Here is a 23783-nt window from a genome sequence, read left to right on the forward strand (position 1 = left end):
TTAAACACAGCAACCTGTGTACCACAAACTAAGCACACGGCTTCACCTTTAATTTCTGTAAAGAAATATTTGGCAGTCCATGTCTTGTTGAAAACACGGCGTTCATCATTAACTTTTCTTTTTTTGGCGTGAGCGGACATCTCATCTTTATTTTGTAATTTGTGATTGCCGCTGTTCACCTTCACTCACAATCACGCATGCGCATACGTCCACACGGAAGTAATACAAATAACGCTTTTCAAAACAAAAGCAGCACCGTTGTATTGCACACTCGACATAGATATTTTTTTAATTTATTTTGTAATTTATGATTGGCCCAGGGACGCACAAAGGGCCGCATGTGGCCCGCGGGCCGCAAGATGCCCAGGTCTGCTCTAAACCATGTTAATAATAATAATAATAATAATACATTTTATTTATATTGCGCTTTTCATGGTACTCAAAGACACTTTACATTAAAATCATCATATATAAAAGCTATAAACTAAAAACATAAAAACACAAAAATGGTCACACATTAAAAGCAGTTTTGAACAGGTGTGTTTTGATTTGGGATTTGAATGTGGAAAGGTCAGTGCAGTCTCGGATGTGTTTGGGGAGTGAGTTCCAGAGGGAGGGGGCAGATATGGAGAAGGCTCTGTCGCCCCATGTCTGGTGCTTGGTCCTGAGTGGAAGGGACTGGAGGTTGGCATCAGAGGAGCGGAGCCGACGGGATGGAGTGTGGTGTTGAAGCAGGTCGGTGAGGTAGGAGGGGGCCTGATTATGGAGGGCTTTGTGAGTGAGGAGAAGGATTTTCTATTCAATCCGTTGTGTGACAGGGAGCCAGTGGAGGTTCTGGAGAACAGGGGTGATGTGGTCACGGGAGCGGGAGTGGGTGAGCAGGCGAGCAGCAGAGTTCTGGATGTACTGGAGTTTATTTAGGATTTTGGATGATGTGCCGTGAAGAATGCTGTTGCAGTAGTCAATTCTGGAGGTGATGAAGGCGTGGATCAAAGTTTCAGCAGCAGATGAGGAGAGTGATGGGCGGAGACGGGCTATGTTTTTTAAGTGAAAAAAGGCAGTTCTGGTGATTTGGTTGACGTGGTGTTTAAAGGAGAGGTTGCTATCAAACATGACTCCAAGGTTGCAGATGTGTGAGGAGGGAGACAGAGTGGAGTGGTCGATGGTGAGGCAGAAGTTGTGACTGGTTTTAGTGAGGGATTTGGGACCGATGATGATCATCTCAGATTTATCACAGTTGAGTTTGAGGAAGTTGGTTTGCATCCGTGATTTAACGTCAGTGAGGCAGTTGGTTAACAGATTGCTGATATGATTTATCTAGGGAACTTCTAATTCATTGTTATCTTTAAACATGAAACCTACCGTTGCCTTATTACCAGTCAATTTAAAGAGCCTAAGTTGCGGTCATAGATCTGCATGTCATTTATATATAGAGAAGAGTATTAAAAGCTGAACTGAAATCATGGGGATAATCCATTAACTGATTGAATTTTGGAAAGTGTGACCGATCCAACATGTACATATGTACACAGCTTAACCAGGCTGTCGGTGTCGCTCAATTAAGCACATGCTAAATACTCCACTATGTTCAGCAGCTGTCTAACTGAGTCCCGATGCTGTTGGGGCAGGTATACTATACAGTGGGTTTATCAAAGCTTCTTCGTGGCTGAGAGCGGTGAGACTTCAAACATTCAACTTGTAAAACCAAAACACAAAATGGAACTATTTTTTTCCACTATGTGGTATTATTGGGGCGTTTCTTATCCTTATTTACGATTCTCCTGAATGGTGGCCTTTGTCATGTTTACGCTTGTCATTTACACAGTTATCTGAAGTTAGGAGCATTTGGTGAATCTAAATTTGTGGCTCGCTCACAAGCTCACCATACAAAAGTAAGAGAAAGTTCAGATAGGAATCAGAAAATGCTCTTGCATGAGCTCCATTGAGTTTAACCTTGAGAGCTATCGAACATTTCCTTCAATACAAAAATTGCAAAATTGATTTTTCATATGATCTGAAACCTAGATGTTCTAAGTTGTTTGGTGTTTTGGTGGTCAACAGGGTGGATACAACAGAACATGTAAATGTTATAATTTTGACCTGTGAAATGGAATATGAGAGGAACATTGGTAATTAGAAAAACAACAGTAAATCATAAAAGCCTTTTGGAAAATCGGTTTGTGAAAAATCATTAATTCGTCAATGTAAATGTATTAACTGTCACATTTAATAATAATAATTTAAGCATTTTACATGTTTAAGAACATCCTTTAAATGCCAATTTAATAAAGTGGGACTAAAATGAATTGTCCTTGTTGTTCTTCTCCTCAGGATTGCCCAGCAGAGTCGGGTGATTTTCGGGCCCAGCAGTGTTCAGCCCACAATGACATCAAGTACCAGGGTGTCACCTATGAGTGGTTCCCGTCCCCTTATGACCCCTCAGCACCCTGTGCACTGCGGTGCCAGACTAAAGGGAGGAGTCTCACTGCTGAACTGGCTCCCAAGGTGCTGGATGGGACACGATGCCGGGCGGATGCTTTTGACATGTGCATCAGTGGAGTGTGTCAGGTAACGGATTGTATTATAAGTCAGTCGTAGTACAGTCAGTGTCATCCACCTCTGATATGATTAGATAAATCCACCATTTGTCTCCATATCTATGTGAAGGAGGCTCATAATTAAAATGCACGTTTATTAATTGGATAGTGCATGCTTGTGAGGAGTTCACATGTTCGTGTTCCTTGTAGCTCCTTTAGTTTTATTTGTATTTTTTGAATGAATTTATTGATACTGAATCAACCAGCTATGAATTGTAGGCTTTATTATTCTCCCAAGCTAGTCCCCATCAATGTGGCATTTTAAAGTGTGCATCTCTCTGCACTGAAAGTCAGTGAGAGCGCCGTCACACACTTTCTCTCTACGCAATGGAAAGTTGCTGACCCTTCACAGATAAGACATGTGAACATGAAATGAATCAGAACTAAAAAGCAAAACTTTTTTTGTTTTGTTTTTTGGTTCTTTGGATTACTTATACAGTTGGATCTCCATTAGGGCGGAGAATAATTGCTTTCTAGTTGCAGAAGATCAATTTCTCGGCCGCTGTGATCCCTGCTGTTTTTGTTAATTTTGTTTTTTGTTTTCATTTTGTGTAAGTGTTTATTTATTTTTTGTATCCTTAATTATTGTGTGTGTGTGTGTGTGTGTGGGGGGGGGGGAACAGATTTTATCACAAACCTTAGTAAACATGCAGTGCCAACCCAACAAGTCATCTCAATTGAACAACAAAACACGTTCCAGAATTACACATGTCACCAACACAGCTATGGTTATGCTTTGGTTAGGTTTAAACACAAAGGCACTTTGGTTAGGTTGAGGGAAAGATCATGGTTTGGGTTCAAATTACTCTTTGATTAAGATTAGGGGATATTCATCGTCATGGTTACAATAATAACAATGCAACTAAGGTTAGGTAATGGTTGTGGTAATGGTTAAGAAACAAGCAGGTTATTAAAAGGGAATAAACAGCCTTCTATCCACAACCCAAACCTCCTCCCTCTGGACTTTCTGGTTCTGTCACATGACTTCCTCTTTTGCTCCCAATAAACAGAAGTAATACCGCCACTATAGGGCTCAGTTAAACATAAGTACATGTTTTTGCCATATGCTTAAAATACTGATGCTCACATTTAAACTGGAGGACAACCTCTTACTACCCCTCGTGCTCAGCCATATTCTTCAGTAGTCTATCTAGTTACAATGAGATACGTCATTGTTCAAAACAGAAGCTAGGAATGGCCGCGCTTGCAATTATTTTCACAAGATCAGAAGTTAATTATTGTTGTTATCTCGATATAACAAAGCTTGTTTCCTTGTCATAGACTTTTAATTTATCTGGATTCCGGAGAAAACTAAAAGGCCGATTCAACATGACGAGATCATTTAGCACAAATAAGGACTGATAGGAATGTTGTCTTTAACAGAAAGACAGAATGTTCGACCTTGACTGAAGTACGGTTTGATGCATTGATCAATAATGAGTAGATCTGACGTGTTGCGCTTAAATCAGTTGCTACAGTTGTCAAGAAGCAATCTACGCATGCTCCTCAGTCCTGGGCCCCGTTCCTCGTACGTGGCTAACTGAGTTAGCTGGATCATTTCCAGGATGAGATTACATTAGTGAGGCTTTTCGGTTCCTTGAAGCAAGTTTGGAAAAATCACCATAGCAACACATCCATAAGCCCGAACCTGCTCCAGAGCAGGCTTGAGCTAGATCCGCTGGATAAGCTGCCACTCCCCCGGAAACAAGTGTCAGCTCCCTTCCTCAGAGATCCATCGATGAGGAAGCGATATTAGTCAGATTAGCGTTTTATAGGGAGAGAGTTCTTCGAGATCGCCAAGATCCGTTATCACATCATGATGACTTCCTGTACGAGCGCTATCGATTCTGCCGACAAGGAATCATTTATTTAAAGACCTTCTCGAGCCGTACATTGAACACCACACGCCATCTACTGTCTCACAGACTGTATCACAGCCTCGCGCTGTTTTGCGAGTGGTTCATGTTTGTACAGTGTCGGTGACGCGGAGAACATCGGGAAAGCCGCTGCATGCCGTGTTGTTCATAACGTTTATTTGGCGCTTAAGAAACTTATGGATGTGTTCATTACATCACCATGGCACATGTTGTATTGACTCACCATTCTGAATCATGTTTGTGTGCTTAGTGTTTACTTGCTCCCGTGTCCTCTTGATGGCTGGTTGAACTACATGATGGTTGAAAGCACTCATAATGATATGACAGTATTATTAGTACACCATAGATATCATTATTGTAGAACATGATTAAGGTGGACTCATGATACGAATAGAGAGAATTACACACAATTTATTTTTACTGCTTATTATGAATAATACACACACACTGATCCGCCCATACACAGATTCACACACACATATTCAAACTCCTATTCTATATGGTAATCTACACATACATGTATATACACACATATATATATATATATAGTACATGATACATAAGCGCATACAGTACATATATCCTCATAAGTATCTATTAATTCGTATCAATTAGATACTCTTTGGGCTTGTTTTTATCTACTTATTCTGAAAGAGTTGATATAATTATTTTCGCTATAGATCTCATTGGATGATGCGTTCCATTAAGCCTACTGCCAGCAGCACATTTAAAGAAATATCATCTGATTGATTGGGGTGATGAGGCTCTTAAAATTAACCGATACATTTTCCCAACACTTGCGCATTTAACGACGTCTGCGATATTTTGCCATGCTTCTCGTCTAGCCCTCGCAGCGTTAGATTTTGCCATGATTATGGTCTTGAATTCTTCGTATGTGTTCATGATCATCTCCTGCTCGTCAGCGGAGTAAAAAGAGGCTCTTTTGAGTTTATTTGCCGTTGTACTGTTAGAAAATCATGGTTTCGGTGATCGACGCTTCCCCCTTTTGAAGTAGGACGGACACGCGCAACGATCCTGTTGTCTGACGTCTGGTTCAAATTAACGAGACTGTTTGAGCGGATCAGCCATTGAGGAACCGAGATAGCCTGATGTCAATCATCCAGTTAATTTAAGCTGGATAATAGGACATTTGATCGACTTAGTTCAACCACGTACGAGGAATAGGGCCCTGATCTCTGATAAACATTATACGTGCTAACTGTTATTTTTTTAACAATTTTACATTTGTGACCTGATTTCTTTCCCCAAGAAGATAAAACCAAACAAACGTTCCCGGTGATAGAGGCAACACAAACAGCCCAGTTCAGTGAGTTGAGTTGAGTGCAAAGCTTGTTTTCTTGAGATAACAAAATAATTAACTCTTGATTTTAAGATAACAACATAAAATAGAAATTTCAAGCATGGCTCGGATTCTGTGGTTTAGAATTTCCTCATTGCTTTATTGCCTTGCAGCCAATAATGTGGTCTCACATGTAGTAATGGGGCCATCATGAACTGAGAGGGTGAGCTGGGACATGGAAACTGTGGTCCCTACAGCATCATAATCATGTCACGGACTCTATTCTTAGTTGAGCTTTGTTTCAGGATAAACAGAGCTGGATCTACAGTGGAATGCCTCCAATCCCAGGCTGGCTGCTTGATAAGAGGCTGTTTGTGACAGCATGACAGGAGGAGGAGCGCACGTATCACGCTTGACAGATCCATTTTCCAAACAATTATGCATACTCTTTGGCCCATAGGTAATGAAACCTATTACGAGCTACTTACTGAGTGTTCTTGAATTTAAATACCTTCAGCTTTGTTAGAAAACAACTGATGAGCTTTGGACACCTTGTCAGTTTGACATGCTGTTTGACGATGAATATAACAAATAATATTTGGCAATTTGTCAGTGTGGGTGGTTATGGTTACCAAATGTTTTTGGACTGGCATTTAAACACTCCCAGAGCCACTGGTAAAGTGATGCTTTTCTGACAAATGCATGTCTGTCACCAGCTATACATTGTAATCATGACAAATTAAATATAATATATAGACTATGACATGGTCATCTTAAATCAAGCAATCTGATTGGTTCATAGACCTATGACCTCTAATTCCTTTGCACTTTCAGTATCACTCCATGTCTGAGAAAAGACACTGAACTGATGTGTTGTCATGGTTACCACTGGGTTGGGGGGGATCATTTCCACCAACACAGAACAGGTTACAGAGCACAGAGAGCCCTCTCTGCAAGAAACCCTTAGCTTTCAGTCAAATATATACTTGCTTAGGTTTACGGCTGTGCAGTGTGCACAATACGGGGGGGTCCCAAATCGAAATAGAATTTGAAAAGCTTAGCCTACTATGGGCAGCAGTAATCACTATTCAAATTGAAAACATTTATTTGCATATTTGAATTTGAATATTCATTGTGAGTGCGAAAAAAGAATTCCTGCCATAAATGACAGCCAGCTGGAGCCACAACATGAGAGTCTCTTACTTCTGTTTGGGGTCCTAAATGGACCCCCTTTGGGCACATTTGATCCAGTCCATGAGAACCTGGACTAAAGCAGGACATTGTCTCTCCTCTTCTTGGGACCACAGTGCCAATGAAAAGAAGCAAAGTGTGCATTTGTGCGTGTGTGTAGGGCTAGAGAGAGTGTGCTGTATGAGTGGCCCTATTGTTAACAATATTAGTCTTGGTGATGTGTGTGCAACTCGTGGATGCTACAGCTTAGTTAATTATCTTGGCCATGAAATATAATAAGTACATTGCATACTGAGTCTGTGTAAGACTTCATCATTATAAAACTGGAGCGCTAGTTAGGGCAGTAGTTCTCAAACTGTGGGGCGCGCCCCTCTAGTGGGGCGCAGCGGTATTGCAGGTGGGGCGCGGGAGGAAATGCAGAATCTTTTTATTTCAACAACTTTATTCATTCCCCCGAAATTCCCCGTTTTGAATCAAAATATATCATCCACGTGAATCGTGTAGGTCCGTAGAGTTATTTTTATTTTGGGGGGGGGGGGGGGTGATCTTCACAATAAAACATCTTTGATGTGACGTGTTGAGTCTTGGCCAATCAGCGTTAAGATGGATCTGTTTGCAGGTTGTTTGTTTTAACTAAGTTCTAACTAAGTAGAATGAAAGGCCTCGACACTGATGAGATGATGAGGTCAAAGAGCTTCAGGGAGAGGAGGCTGTTAGTGTAGCGCAGCTTGATGCAGGGCTGAGATGTGAAGGAGCTGGGTCTGGATAAAGGTGGAGGTGGGTCTGGATAAAGGTGGAGCTGGGTCTGGATAAAGGTGGAGGTGGGTCTGGATAAAGGTGGAGCTGGGTCTGGATAAAGGTGGAGCTGGGTCTGGATAAAGGTGGAGCTGGGCCTGAATAAAGGTGGCGGTGGGTCTGGATAAAGGTGGAACTGGGTCTAGATAAAGGTGGAGCTGGGCCTGGATAAAGGTGTAGGTCTGAATAAAGGTGGAGGTGGGTCTGGATAAAGGTGGAGCTGGGCCTGGATAAAGGTGGAGCTGGGCCTGAATAAAGGTGGAGGTGGGTCTGGATAAAGGTGGAACTGGGTCTAGATAAAGGTGGAGCTGGGCCTGGATAAAGATGTAGGTCTGGATAAAGGTGGAGCTGGGCCTGGATAAAGGTGGAGCTGGGCCTGAATAAAGGTGGAGGTGGGTCTGGATAAAGGTGGAACTGGGTCTAGATAAAGGTGGAGCTGGGCCTGGATAAAGGTGTAGGTCTGGATAAAGGTGGAGCTGGGCCTGGATAAAGGTGGAGGTCTGGATAAAGGTGGAGCTGGGCCTGGATAAAGGTGGAGCTGGGTCTGGATAAAGGTGGAGCTGGGCCTGAATAAAGGTGGAGCTGGGTCTGGATAAAGGTGGAGCTGGGTCTAGATAAAGGTGGAGCTGGGTCTGGATAAAGGTGGAGCTGGGTCTGGATAAAGGTGGAGCTGGGTCTGGATAAAGGTGGAGCTGGGCCTGAATAAAGGTGGAGCTGGGTCTGGATAAAGGTGGAGCTGGGTCTGGATAAAGGTGGAGCTGGGCCTGAATAAAGGTGGAGCTGGGTCTGGATAAAGGTGGAGCTGGGTCTGGATAAAGGTGGAGCTGGGCCTGAATAAAGGTGGAGCTGGGTCTGGATAAAGGTGGAAATGGGCCTGAATAAAGGTGGAGCTGGGTCTGGATAGAGGTGGAGCTGGGCCTGGATAAAGGTGGAGGTCTGGATAAAGGTGGAGCTGGGTCTGGATAAAGGTGGAGGTGGGTCTGGATAAAGGTGGAGGTCTGGATAAAGGTGGAGGTCTGGATAAAGGTGGAGCTGGGTCTGGATAAAGGTGGAGGTGGGTCTGGATAAAGGTGGAGGTCTGGATAAAGGTGGAGGTCTGGATAAAGGTGGAGCTGGGTCTGGATAAAGGTGGAGGTGGGTCTGGATAAAGGTGGAGGTGGGTCTGGATAAAGGTGGAGCTGGGTCTAGATAAAGGTGGAGCTGGGTCTGGATAAAGGTGGAGCTGGGTCTGGATAAAGGTGGAGCTGGGTCTGGATAAAGGTGGAGCTGGGCCTGAATAAAGGTGGAGCTGGGCCTGAATAAAGGTGGAGGTGGGTCTGGATAAAGGTGGAGCTGGGTCTAGATAAAGGTGGAGCTGGGCCTGAATAAAGGTGGAGCTGGGTCTGGATAAAGGTGGAGCTGGGCCTGAATAAAGGTGGAGCTGGGTCTGGATAAAGGTGGAGCTGGGCCTGAATAAAGGTGGAGCTGGGTCTGGATAAAGGTGGAGCTGGGCCTGGATAAAGGTGGAGCTGGGTCTGGATAAAGGTGGAGCTGGGTCTGGATAAAGGTGGAGCTGGGCCTGGATAAAGGTGGAGCTGGGTCTGGATAAAGGTGGAGCTGGGTCTGGATAAAGGTGGAGGTGGGCCTGAATAAAGGTGGAGCTGGGCCTGGATAAAGGTGGAGCTGGGTCTGGATAAAGGTGGAGCTGGGTCTGGATAAAGGTGGAGCTGGGTCTGGATAAAGGTGGAGCTGGGTCTGGATAAAAGTGGAGGTCTAAACAGACGTGAGTACAGCTTCCTGCTGTCACAGTGTTTTAAAGACATTGATAGACAGGGTATGCTGAATGCAGCCTCTGCTCCAAGGAGATGAAGTACAGCAACAAGGGCTCACTGTCCTCTCATCACACTGCAGACACTGTTCACTGTGATGACCACAGCCAGAGTACAAACAGTCCCAACAGTCCTACATGCAGTTAAATCACAGCTATTATTTTACTCTTGATAAGCTACCTTAGCCAGAGTAGATTATCATTTTCATTTAAATAATTGAACTGGATTGAATGCATATTAATTGCAAATAGAAGATTGGCCACAATCCTAACAGCTGTACAGTAACAGTAGAAGTTAATATGAAGACATACAGTAATGAAAACTAATCACTTTATTTGTACAGGCGATGGTTCTCGCTACTCTTGCTATCTTTGTTTTTATATGACAAACTTTTGAAGGTTAATAATAATAATAGAGCTGAAATACTGATTAATAACTGAATAATAAATTAGTTTTTTGCTTAAAGTAAATGTTTTATCACTTAATTTTCTTCTCAGATTACACCAGAATGCTACATTTTAAAACTCATATTTAAAATAAAATTCTCCTGGTATGTGTGAGCATATGGTGTCACACATATCTGCACTCATTTTGTTTAGTTTTTCACAGGTTGCACTTGATTGTTATTATCTTGAAAAGTTACTCAGTGCAAAACAGGTTAATTGCAGCCACAATAAGCTATTTGTTGCCAAATATTAGTTGTTTTTTGCACAGATAGAACTTTATTTGCATTGTCCTAACAAAGTGATTGCACATTGTATTTGTTTTTGTCTGATGGAGCAATCTGGTTTACTTGAAAGTGATTGCAATTTTCTTTATTCTATTATTAACAAAACTACTTAGGTTTAGGCAGTGGCGGGCCGTGCATCGTATACCTGGGCCTTCAGTGCTGTCCTACTACAGTTGAACCACCTACAAATACACCAACTGCAGAGTGCAGATACATGAATATGCACATGACGGGATGCTGTGTCATTAACGGACAATGCATATAATCAAAATCAATCCAATCAACGTATTCCACCGCACACTGAAGAGCATGAGCCATTCAAATATTATTCACATCAGAGGGAACAATATTAACCATATTATAAAAACGACACCATAGACAAATGAACACAGTAGTAACGCTACTGCAGATGTAAAAAAATAAAAGCATTTCACTTACCAAAGCTGCTGTTCACTTCAAGACAAAGTCCTCCTCCTTTCTTTGTTAATAAAGAGTTTAATCCCACGGTTGTTCAGTACATCCGTGCGTTTTAGTTCCAGTAAGAAGTCCTTCTGGATTCATGGACACCAGTGAAGATAGTCGAGCGTCCCCACTTGAATTTCTTGAATACGTTTTAATGCGTTTGAGGGCTGAAAATGTCCGCTCCACAGATGCAGCAGATATTGGGATTGTCACCGCCCAACATGTCACACTAGCCCACTGACCAATCACGTACTTGTAGGCCAGCTAGAAGGCTCTGGCATGTCAAAGAATACCCCCAACATGTCAAACTAAAGATCTGATTGGTTGAACACTATGACAATCAACAATATCGTCCCCATTCACTTAAACTGCAAAGGGATTCACCTGTAATTCTGCAGGCCTTGGGCAGATTTTTGTTTATTTAGAGACAGCATAGGGGTGAAATCTGATTGGATAAAAGCTCTACTTAAAACAAGCTGTGCACTGCAGGCTGTAAGCAGAGCAACAGAGGTAGACAGTAGCTGTGCAATGAGAACATTACTAATGGGAAAAATAATTAAAATACATGGTGTATTCATGAAAAACTATTAAATTATAAAATAGCTATAACTTTGTGATTCTGTCCAGGCCAGCAGAGAAGGCTTTGCTGGCCCTGACGGCCCACCACTGGTTTTAGGGAAAGAGTCTGGTTGACGTTCAGTTGACAAGTGACTAAGGTGACAAAATCTTAAAGTTTACTTTTAGTTACACACAGGACACAAACGGCCTCCTGGCCAAAAGTACTGTCCAGTCCCTCCCACCTGTGCTGGATGGACTATCTCACACTTTATACTACATCAGTTGCTGTGGGGTGTAATAAGGATGGTGTGTGTTTATATTGGAGTTATTAGCAAGCCCAGTGCCTCCCTGTGTCCGTGTCAGACGCCGAGGAGCCCTGTTTAAGCTTTGGTATTGGACTCATTGGGAGTGAGAATGTGTTGTAACTATATCACACTGAACATAGAGTCTTTCCTTAAAGTGTCAACTCACTGCACAATATCACAACTTAGTAAATAACTTTCTCTGATATTGAGGAATTTGTACTAAAATTGGTAAAAAGGTATTATCTTTTTGACTCAACGCATCAAAAATAGTGATGTAAAGTCAACAGCATTGAATAGGCATGTTAAAATGAAAAAAGTCAAGGATAGTAGCTAAAGAGAATGGGAGGAACTCAAGGCAAAAGAAGAAGAGTCAAGAAAAAAGTCAGATGGAAGAAAGGGAGTAGGGTAGTAATGTGTTCTCTGCTTCCTCAACAACAGCCGAGAGCATCCCCACCAGATTCATTAACATGCCCTGCTTATGCAAATCCAGCTGTCTGCATCAAACAGCACCAGCTCACAATGCAGCTCCTTCACTAGAAAAGGCAGATGCATTCGCAATCCAACATGTGAAACTGTATAATATCCTGTAATGATGTCTTAATACACAAGTCAGAGGAGGCTTGTCATCCTGAACTATCAGGTTACAACAGCACAGGTATTTTCATTCACAGGAAAAGTAGTTCTCACTGCTTAACTTTTTTTTTTTTCTTGCTTGCTTGTACTCAATACTGTAAATTATGTTTAAAATTGACACAAATACTGTGAAGTAGCTGAGGGGTAAAGGAGCGGTGATGGACTATGTAGTGTCGTATTTTCAACATTACATATCAGTGTTACAGTCACAATGACAAACCCCAGTCATATGCCATTATCACAATGATCTATACTGTGTTATTCGTGTAATACACTTGTACGTGTGCTTCTGTGCCTGCACGGTGTCTGTTGTATCTTTCTCTGGCAGGAATAACCTTTGTTATCGCATTCAGACAATCATGAGACATTAAAACTAAGCTACTGTTTTTAGTGGATGGAAAGTCCATTTAATTTCAGGAAGGAGCTTCATTTTCTCTGAAAGACTGATCTTGGACATGCAGTAATGAGAGATTGCAAAGAGTTACAGAAGTTAGTGGCACAGAGGCTAGCCCGGACGCGATGTCTTGACTTCGACTCTCCATGTCCATCTCTCAAGAGTCTTCCAAGAGACCCAAGCTCATGAGAAGGGGAAGAAGCCTGTAATATTTGTTATGATAATATTATTATTTATTGAAGTGTTCTTGATGAGGCAAATACGATGTACATTTGATCTCTCTTGGTGCATATGTTTCAGGTACCGACTGGTAGACATAGTTAGTGCAAACAGGACAAACAAATGAGACAGGGCAACTTCACTCCTGTTGGTTTAGCCTCGCTCAGCAGAAGGAGGAAAACCGCATCGACGGTAGTAAATCACTCTCCTGTCGTAAGGCAGTAAAGCGCCACCCTGCCCCCTGCTGGCTACAGGATGGAATGCACATTCCATACATAGTGAAGGCATGTCAGTCATTTATACAACTATTGCTAGAATAAACAAGGCTGTACATGAAAACAAAATACATTAACACACATGTGGCAACACATTGGTGGGCATCACACATATGTACCTTGATGCAGCTGCAGCCTTTACGTTAATATGAGGGCAAATCAATGTCAATATCCACAAGCACAAATGAGATCCACGCATGCAACTCGCCGTGCACGCAAATTACTTCTCCGGGAGCTTTCACATCACTCCGCGCAGAATCTCTCTGCTCAAGTGACCAAAATTGCAGCCCGCAATGAGAACAGCATGCGTTGAGGGCGAGGAGCGTCGCCTGGTGCACGACGTCTGTCACTGCGCTTTCTGTCACCAAACTTTCACCTGCTCGCTTGCGAGTGGTTTTTCTATTTGACAGTAAGTGGGCGGACCCTAGGCTCCAATCCTCCTCTTTGGATTGGCTGGATATCACTCCCAACACAGACGGGAGGTGGCGGTATGACAGTGATTTGCAATCCACCACTAAACACTATTCGACCACATCTCAGAGTTAAATATACTTATACTTTATCTAATTCGTCTAATTTAATATTTGTCTAGAATCTAACGGACACAGAAACTGTGCTGTGTTCAAGGTTATTTCCATTCCACTGTCAAAAGACTTTTGTTTATGGTGTATTTGAAGTTAGTTATTTTGCCTGCAATGTAAAATGTACTGTATATAGGGAGTCAAATCCTAGATAATTATGGCGTGAAGTAAGGACCCAGGTAGAAAAAAAACAATTCACCATTGGAGCTCATTTCCTCCAGGCTAGAAAAGTGAACCCCCTCCACTTTGTTTGGCTAGCACTCGGCCCACGAGTTGGTCTTAGTTTGGATGCCGTGCCAGAATCTGCCTGTAAAAATCCAGTACATACCAATTCTCAGGCTGCTTCTGGAGCACCATTGAACTGAAAACACCAACAATCAGGCCAGACACACACAAGTACGTGTTGGCAGTAATGGGAGATGGATGATGGACGTGTGCTCAAACAGCAGCTGCTGACTGCCTTGGCATGCAGAGAGGGCACTGGGCCTGACAGGGATGAGGTGGCATCACATGGCTGGTGATGGAGGCAGAAGCTCAGGATGGGGAGCTGGGTTGCTGTGGTGCTGTAGCAGAAAGTTTGTCAGTGACGGAATGAGGCCAATCCCTCCTCTACTGCATGTATATGGATTAATAATACACCACACAGTAGCATGGAATCCAGCTGTATACAAGGAGAAGAGAAAATAAATATAATTCCACGGAGTAAAGGGGAAGAGAACAGCGGTGTGTAATTCTGTCTGTCAGTGTGCGTATGTGTCACTTTGTTTTGTGAGTCTGTCACAGCAACTCGCATGACAAGCCCCATGCAGCATATCTACATTAGGCTGTGCCTGTATGTACGTGTGAGCGCGAGAGCAGCGGTGGATTAAATAAATCTCAGGAATAGAAGAGGATTCACTGTTCAGTGGCACATAAATCTATACGACAAAAAAGTCATAGTATACTAAGCAGTGTTAAACTGACATAATATACAACAGTATGACATATTTGGGGTTGGAAAAGTCTACTTACCTTCATATAGGGAGGAGAAGTGAACAAAGTATAAAGAGGATACTGAGTTTGACTTTTATTGCTGTTCACAAAGGATCAAATATCACTCTGTTTGGCAGTTACCTTTCATTTGGGCATTCACTTCATTTTTCAGAAGACAATATTGACGAGCAAGTCTATGTTTCTTGTAGTGTCATTATTCAGTGCTTGGTCAGTGGCCTTAAGCTTCAAACTATGACGCTCTAGGTACCCCTCTAGCATCAGGGACTGTGTCAATATACATTAAAGTGTCTTTTCAAAATACAATACAACTTTTCGTCTTCAAATGAAGACACCTACTTAGTTAGGCATAGGAAATGAAGGTGGTTGACATTCATTTAACTGACTAATGACTCACGTGACTAGCTTTTCACAAATGAGTCATGTGACAAGCGACTCAAGTGACTAAAGACTAACAAATAAATCAACATTAACTTTTAGTTTCACACAGGACACGGTCAGTGGTCCGGAGAAAATCTTGTGTTTCTTTGACACATTCGGCATCACTCCCACCCGCCCTAAGAGTACCAATGGCACTTTATACTACTTAACTTGCTCTGACCACCTAAAAATGACACAGGAAATGACATTGGAGTTAAAGGGTGGCTGAATGTGTCAGTATCATATTCCGATTGGCACTGACCAAGCTGCAGTATTTGGAGTTGGGAGTGAGAGCAGATTGGTTTTGCTGCTCTTTTTTCACCTGTAACCACACTCAATAGGGATGTCACAGGTACTGGGGTACAGTGGTGCAAAAAGTACTCGGATCCTTTACTTATTTGAGAATAAAAATACCGTGGTCTAAAAATACTCTGAATTGCAGTGTGTGTGCTGAGGTACCCTCCTTTCACCGCTCCCTTTCCAAGCTCAGTGAGCTATGGTTGCCTTCAGGTAGCAGTTGGTATCAACAGGATTTTATAACTACTGTGCACTATTGTTATTGATACTCGGTTCTTTTTCATGACTAAATCATTTATTTTAAAAACATATATATACTATAGTTTAAAAAACGATGAATTCAAACAAGATTAGAATTTAATATATATCGCATCTGGGCTGCTAAATAATATGTTTTTGAATTGGGTAGTCGAAAACCTCCTAGGCTATAATCCCATGTTCATTTTTCCATTGACACCCGTGGCGTTTTACAGTTCCATAAAAACTGTCTAACGTGTTTGTTGAGGGTTTTAAAAAAAGGTTTGAGGTAATGGAATGGGTAAGGACTGGAAAAGATACAGCAACCTGCAAAATATTCATTTTCACACAGTTTATTTGACCAATTAGAGTGATGGGTAGATTCATCCATCTGCTTTTTACTCAACAAAGGGAGGTAATTAAGTTTGTACACATTTTTAAGATCATTATCTATAATTATTCCTAGATATTTAATATACAAGGGCCACTTAAATGGGGTTGTTTGTTGGTATTCAGTGATGTTTGTGAGTGGAATAATTTCACTTTTTTCCAATTTGACCTTGTTTCCTGAAATAGCACCATAGGTATTTAGTAGCGTCTGTAATTCAGTGAGAGAGTTAACCGGGTCTGTTAGATACAGAATTACATCATCTGGCAAGAGATTCATTTTATGATTTATTTGGTCCACTCTGAACCTAAGTCCACTTCTTATATACAGTCTATGGTAGGAACATGGCGGTGCAACTCGGTGCACTCCATATGTAGACATAAAGGGCTGTATCTAAGCAAAGAAAAACACAAAGATTCTTAGTTTCAGGGCATCATTCACCAATGAAGACACTGTTACGAATATTATATTCCATTTATGCCAAAGAATCCCCCTAAATGTTACACACTGTTCCAAAAAGAATAATTACCAAACTATTGTCAGCTAAATGTACTTAAATGTTCTCTATAGGTGATTCACACAATATCTATTGCCTCTAGACAACTTTTAACATGACAATGGCTCAGCCAGCGGCTCGCTACTACAGTGCAAACAACGGCAACAGTGCCGACAGAAGAGTTGCCAACCAATAAGTCCTTAAAAATGTTCTTGGTTTTATAATTATGAAAAGATCATGGTAAGGGTTGAAAAAAACCAACATTGACTGTCGCTGTCAACTGTGACACAGTCTCCGTTGTAAAATGTACATGCCTTGTTGACCAAACCACCCACTTCCTCTCTAAGAGATATTGCAGCACTAAATGAACTCCTGCCTTTACTTTTGAGACCACCGGAGATTGTATGGACAATGAAAATATAAGTTCAGTCAGCCAACTCATGTGAAATTCATTATTATGGAAATGTGGAACATGTACAATGTTGCTATTTGGCATCTGGGCTCAGACTGAGTCATTTCCCACAAGGAAGCACCAAACTAAGCAGGGAGTTGGAAATGATCATAATTACTGACACCCTCAGGGAATGCAGACTCAGAGCCTGCAGGTTGGTGCAAAGGGAAAGGTGAGGCTAACCGAATCCTAAGTAGGAGGCAGCTATATGGCAGCACAGGAGTGAGCAGGGCACTGACAGCTTCAAGTACACCAGCATAAAAAAAGGGTCCATTGAATTGACCCTCGCCAAGCCTCGTCCCCTGCTGCTACTCCGACAAACTGTCAGACCTACCATGGAGCCCACACTGTCAATAACTGCACTCCCTGCATAAATATTGTACATTTTTTTGAAAAACAAAACAGACAGTATTGTCCACACTAAGCGATTGAAGGATATTCAGGATTTTAAACTGATTCAGCAGCGAAAACAGGTTGAACAGATAAAGATAGAAGCTTAAAGCTGTCTTTAAAACCCAGGAAGTCTCATTGAAATGTGCTGCCAACTTTGTAACAATTGCATCTCATGAATATTTTGAAAACACTGCCTGCAGAGTAATGCCGGGATCCTTCTTTTAATTTGTCTTGCACCTAGACTGCAAACAAGCTCTCTGTGACCTGAAATGAAATACTGAGATGAAACTGATTATATTCAGTTGTTCATGTTTTTTTAATTCATGTTATTCAAGTTGAATTTTAACATGGAGCATGCTGTGGGAGGAAGATTTATGGGACGGCAACAGCTTGAATATGTCATGAGTACTCCGCATAGTACATGCAGACAAACTCATGTTCATTCATTTTAAAGTCTCTACATTGTGTTTATTTTGGCTGCTACAACTGGTATATATATATATATATTCAGTTTTGATTATTGTATGGATTATTGTATTCAATAAACTGCTTAATCATTTAGTCCCATTGCATTGTTTGCACCCCAGAGTGCAGAGGAAAGGGCCGGACTACCGACACCCGTGGTAAGCGGTGGATGCCACCGCAGCTGATGAAATTATCATCCTCGAATGTAGAAATCTAAGATAACATCAAATAGCATGAAACATTTTGAGAACAGAGCGTCAATAGTTTTCAATCGTATCTCATGGGGTACATATATCACCAAATACGATAAAAAAAGTATTTTTCTTGGACTTCCTCTCGGTAGTTGCTGTGACTCACTGTAAGGAACCAGGCCCATTTCTACGCCCAAACATTCATGAGGTGCTTTGCATTGAGTATGGGCGTGCAGAGGGAGGGATGTGAGGCTGATCTATGTGCGCACATTTTCAAATTGATTTGGGATGTACAAAAGGAAGTAACACAATGGCACATTCTATTATTTATTTTTTTAGCATACCCAACTTTTGGCTTCTGTGCGCACGTACACTTTTAGTATGGATGCTACGCAGTGTATTATGAATGAGGTGCGCATAGGCATGGGTCAGAGTTTCCATTTTTCGGACACAGATATCGAGGTGCTTGTGGGTGAGGTGCTCCCTGAACACTCGTCCCCTCCTAATTCTTCTATTCACGTAGTCCTCTAGCAGTGACAGTACATCTGTCATGCAGCAATACTTGTGTCAATATAATGCATATAGTTACAGGAGCCGGACTGTTTGCCCCAAAATCATCGAGACAATCAAGGTATCTCCCACCCTGGATATCATTTGAAAATATCTGACAAGGGAACACAATTTATTTATTTACTTAAGTTTTGTTTTGGTGAACTTGGTCGGCACTATGATTCGGACTCGGTTTTGGAGTGTAATGATTGTGCGAGAGCTGTCACTGGCTTTATTTCTGCACTTTGCTAGTTTAACAAATCCATATGTGCAGGTCGTGAAGATGTGTTGGGTGAGGTTACTGCAGAGTGAAACTATATGAAAACTAAAGGATTTAACGATCATTTATGGTAATTATGCAACACAGGGATGCATTAACTAAATTCAGTTGTAGCACATTTACAACACAACAAACAAACCAAAAACAATAGCACTTTACACACAGTAGTGCATTTATCTGGTAAACAATTCTCTGGTCAGAGAACTTGGCCGACATCTTCACATTAAAACCTCGACATGAGGAAAACATTGTGCATCAACCTTTACTGTGTTTGAGCATCAAGCATCATGATGTGGACACAGAGTCCTCCTCTGGTCCACCAGAGTCCTGCTCTCTGTCCTGCTTTCCAGCCCTCAAGTGCTGCTTGATCCTGGACCACGATAGATCCAGGTCTCTGTGAAGATGTGGGCTCAACAGTCACCGACCTCCAGCTGGTTAATGGAGTAGCCTCAGGTCCCAGCTGGGTTAGCGTAGCTTCCATCTCGGCTCTCCTCTCTTCCCTGGGGCAGTTTGGTGGCGTTTGGTCCGGCAGGTCTGGTTGGTTGGTCAGTCAGCCGTGGACGGTGATCGTCTCAAAGTCTGCTGCACTAAATCTAATCTAATCCCCTCTTCATTTTCAGATCTTGATGATGTATTCTGTCATAGGCCATTAGTGATAAACATGATAAAAACAACAAATAAAGACAAAAATGTAGCGAACTTTATGGTAGCTACCGGCCGCACCATATACATGTGATGCTGGTGCCATCTATCAATCTCCCCTGGGCTCCGTGGTGCAAACAGCGCTGACAAAATATACAGGGATATTTTATTTTAGATTTGAGTTGGTTTGTATCTTATACACTTGAAAAGGGCCCAAAATCCCACAGTGACTGTGTCAGCCCCATGGCCACTTAAATGAATCTAATAAAAAGCAAATAGAAGAGGAGTTATACAAAATAACCTAATACAAATGAACCCAACCACTGCAACACTGCAACAAAATAGGAGCTTTAAATGTGGACTCTTAAATATCAGATCTCTGTCATCTAAAGCCATATGAGTAAATTATTTATATCAAATAGTCATATTTATTCATTTTGTCGCACCGGCCAAGCAGGTGGCGTAGCAGCCATCTGTAACTCAAGCCTATTAATCAACCCTAAACCTAACTGAATGATAACTCTTTTGAAAGGCTGGTTCTTAGTCTTTAAAACCTAAATCGGAAATCACTACAGCCAGTTCTATTTGTTACAGTGTCTATATTCGGAATCTCTCTCGTTTTGCTTTTATCTCATTAAATTCTATTGGCTTCTGTCAGTGTACAGAAACCCACTCACTTCTGGCATATGGCATTGAAATTGAACATTTAATATTCTTTCCACAGAACCCTCTTTTATTGGACCATTATATAATAACTGTTGAATTCTTACTACCGGACTACATGCCATTAGGCAAAAGTTTGTACTCTAGATCTCTGTTGGTGCTGTCACTAAATTGAAATACGCTTTTGCATCTGCATTTATTTCAATGAGATTTCTCAATATAACAGGAGGACTCCTATTCTAACTTTAGTCCCTAGCAAATTGATCATCTTGGTGATCGTGTTAAAAATAAAGATGAAAAAACAAAGGAAGCTCCATGATATAGCCTTTAAACCCACAAATGAAAGCAAACATTCCAAAAATTGGAAAGAATATGGCGTTCCTGTTCCACTAATTTGGAAGAATCCCTGCTAGTCTGACGAGATTGTGTTAAAACATAGGAAAGCCCTCTGCAATACCAGAGCTGCCTATCACCTATCACCTGCCTGCTGACCAACGCTTCTTTGCGGTATAACACGAGAGGATACGGCAAATTAACAAAAGCAAGACCAAGAAAAGCAATTGTTGAAAACAGAAATGGAGGTGCGAGTGGGTGAGGTGGTCCTTGATCACTCGTTTCCTAGTTCTTCCATTCATGTGGACCTCCAGCAGTGCCAGGTCCTCCATCATGAAGCATTACAAGTGTCATCGCTATTTGTATATTTTTACAGCAATCAGACTGATTGCTGTAAAAATGATTGTAACATTTCCAAAATGGAAGTTTTATCGGTGAACACAATTTATTGTTGCTTGGACTGTATATTTTTTATTTATTTTGCCTTTTATCTTTACAACGTTTACCATCTTAGTTTAGCATGTCAGCATGCTAAAATTCAGTAATTAGCACAAAACAAAAAGCTAAGGTTAATGGGATGACCACTAGTTTTGCAGTTATTTAGTGATACAGTATTGCACAATATTGGATTTTTACCCAATGATTACACTGGATGAAATGGTTAAGGGTTCACCAAAGATCTTACAGTGTGTGGCTAATATGCCCAAAACTATTTGGTTTACAATGGTGTCAGAGAAGAGAAGTGCTGCAAATCATAACATTGGGGAGGCTGGAACTAACATGTTGTATTTTTAATTGATAAATTATTTGAAATAATATATTGATTATTCAAATAGTTGTTTTCTGTCAATTGACTGATAATCAATGAATCATTGAATGATCTATTGCTGTGAGGCTTGACTGTATCAGTGCAATCAAGCCTTACTTAGTATAATGTTTATCCAGCTCTCTTGTCTTCTCGTGTCTTCATGCGTTGATAAGCTACATATCTCCTGAGTGTTTATCTATAATGTGTGTGCAGGAGGTGGGCTGTGATCGCCAGCTAGCCAGTGGTGCCAGGGAGGATAACTGCAGCGTCTGTGGCGGGGATGGCTCCACATGCCGGCTGGTACGAGGACAGGCCCTACCCCACCTTACACCAGAACAATGTAGGTCATGCAATCTTGATCCGTGTCCAACTTACATACATGTTACATACATGTCTTCATTTACTCTGGTTCCACTTCTAAGCCTCATGTACACCAAGCTAATCCTTAATACTTAACACACTGGACTTTTGAAATAACCTTACAGCCCTTTACTTCCTCCAAATGTTTCTTTAGGCCATCACCTTCCGGCCCTACGTAAATAGCTCAGCCTACGAGCTTTCTTGGTCATTTTAGAGAATACACCCTCAGCTCAGACCTGTACATATCTCTGCTGATTTCGTACCTGTAGACAAAACATGTACTGTATCTCTGGCTTCCTCCTAGCCAGGCTCTATGGGAGGTAATACAGCTGGATAATTGTCTGCTCAACATGTTCTCACTCCTAACTTGTCAATTACCACCGCACACACAGAAAGATTCACAAATGTATTTGGTGACAAAAATATTTTTCAATGCACACAACAAATAGTTTGCATTATATATATATATGTGAAACGAAAAGAAGCGTGTTTGAGTCATTGACATCAATAGAATTATTAATGTCAGTAAGATTATTAACAATTATTAACAATAACGGGGCACCACCCTGACAACAGGGACCAATATCCAAACTATAACCAAAGTCTCATAATTAGGATTCACTCATAATATCAATAGTCAAAGTACTATTACACATTCAGAGTGAGAAGTGACGGGTTGAGTTTGAGCAACAGACCACATGTTTCCGGAACAGTCCTGGGGTGTCTGTGGCTGTTTGTCCAAGGGGACCGCAGCTCTGGTGTTTTATTGTTCACATCTAAGGCCATGTGAAACGCTCCTTGGAGCTTGCTGTTATCTTCAACCCAGATCTGGCTTTTTGCTGAACATGCAGGCCTACAGATCCCTTTGTTTCAGAGCACATGGTTCACAAGCACATAGTCTGACCCCAACATAATAAATGTAACCAAAATCCACATATAAAAAAGTAAGATTTACAAATGTATTTCTGATGCACACATAAATATTTCTCGTTTTAAATAAACACAATTGAAATCCAAAAATATATGTATTAAAAGGGTTTAAAAATTACTTCAAAGTATACAGATGTTGTTACATTTACATACAAACTGCTTGATGTCTGTGAACTTTTTAAAACTCCCCAGGCGTCGCTCAAATTCACAAATGCATTTTTATTAAAAACGGAATTATCTGTAGGCAATTAGATGTCTAGTCCATTTTCAACCAATCACATGAGCGCGCCCCCACAAGGGTATACCCTTACTCAGTGCTGGTGCTTTCCTCCAACATAGTGGATGTAACCTTCAATCCAGTTCATGTATCTTTCAACACATAGCTGGGGTGCACAAGTCAAATTATTGGGCAAACAAAAATTACGTCAGCTTTCGGTTTCCACTCCATACCCTACCTGAGTATGATGTAAGAGTTTACCCTTGTGGGGGCGCGCTCATGTGATTGGTTTGAAATGGAGAAGACATCTGATTGGCAGCAGATAATTCCCTGTTGGAAAAATATGCATTTGTTAATTGAGCGATGTCAGTTGAGTCGAAAAAAACCCCACAGACAAATGCAGTGAAGTATGTAAATGCGGGTTCAACAGTTTGTATATTAATGTAACAACATCCACATTTATCCAACTCCTATTACAAACATATATGTGTGGATTTCTATTACATTTATTTAAACAGGAAAAAGGTTAATCTCGAACAAGCCTATTGACATATGAGGGAACATATATAGTGGCTCAGCCAAACTAAATAACACACAGGAGGTAACCAAGATGGACACCAACTATAACTTAATACAAAGCAAAGCAAACTAAGCCCAGAGTAGAATTAACATGACATTTACTTAAAAAGGTCTCTGCTCAATATGACACCTCCTTGCTTAACCACAGAGAGGAACACTCTTAGTGTGAAAAGACACAAGTTAGTTTTACAGGCTGGACAACAGAAATCCTTCCACAGCATTACTTTCAATTGCTGCACTCGTTGCTGTCTGTATGCTGTGTGCATGGCATTACAAGAGTCTCATGGTTGACTAGTTGGCAGGGCTCACTGAGGTTTAACAGTAACACATGTGGATGTTATTTAGGTCTGCAGAGCTGATCAATGCTGC

At 41.4% G+C, this 23783-nt stretch overlaps 1 protein-coding gene across 1 annotated transcript in view; it reads left to right on the forward strand.

Moving 5' to 3' along the window:
- The window catches only part of adamtsl3 (ADAMTS-like 3), a gene marked incomplete at both ends in the record, with an annotated part of 203791 nt that overhangs the window by 121729 nt on the left and 58279 nt on the right, over window positions 1-23783 (forward strand). Inside the window, 2 exon segments of the mRNA XM_079161155.1 lie at window positions 2332-2568; window positions 21542-21668. Of these exon segments, the coding sequence (XP_079017281.1) occupies window positions 2332-2568; window positions 21542-21668 (364 nt within the window).

This window comes from Pholis gunnellus (genome assembly GCF_910591455.1).
Source record: "Pholis gunnellus genome assembly, chromosome: 1".
Classification (NCBI taxonomy): Eukaryota; Metazoa; Chordata; class Actinopteri; order Perciformes; family Pholidae; genus Pholis; species Pholis gunnellus.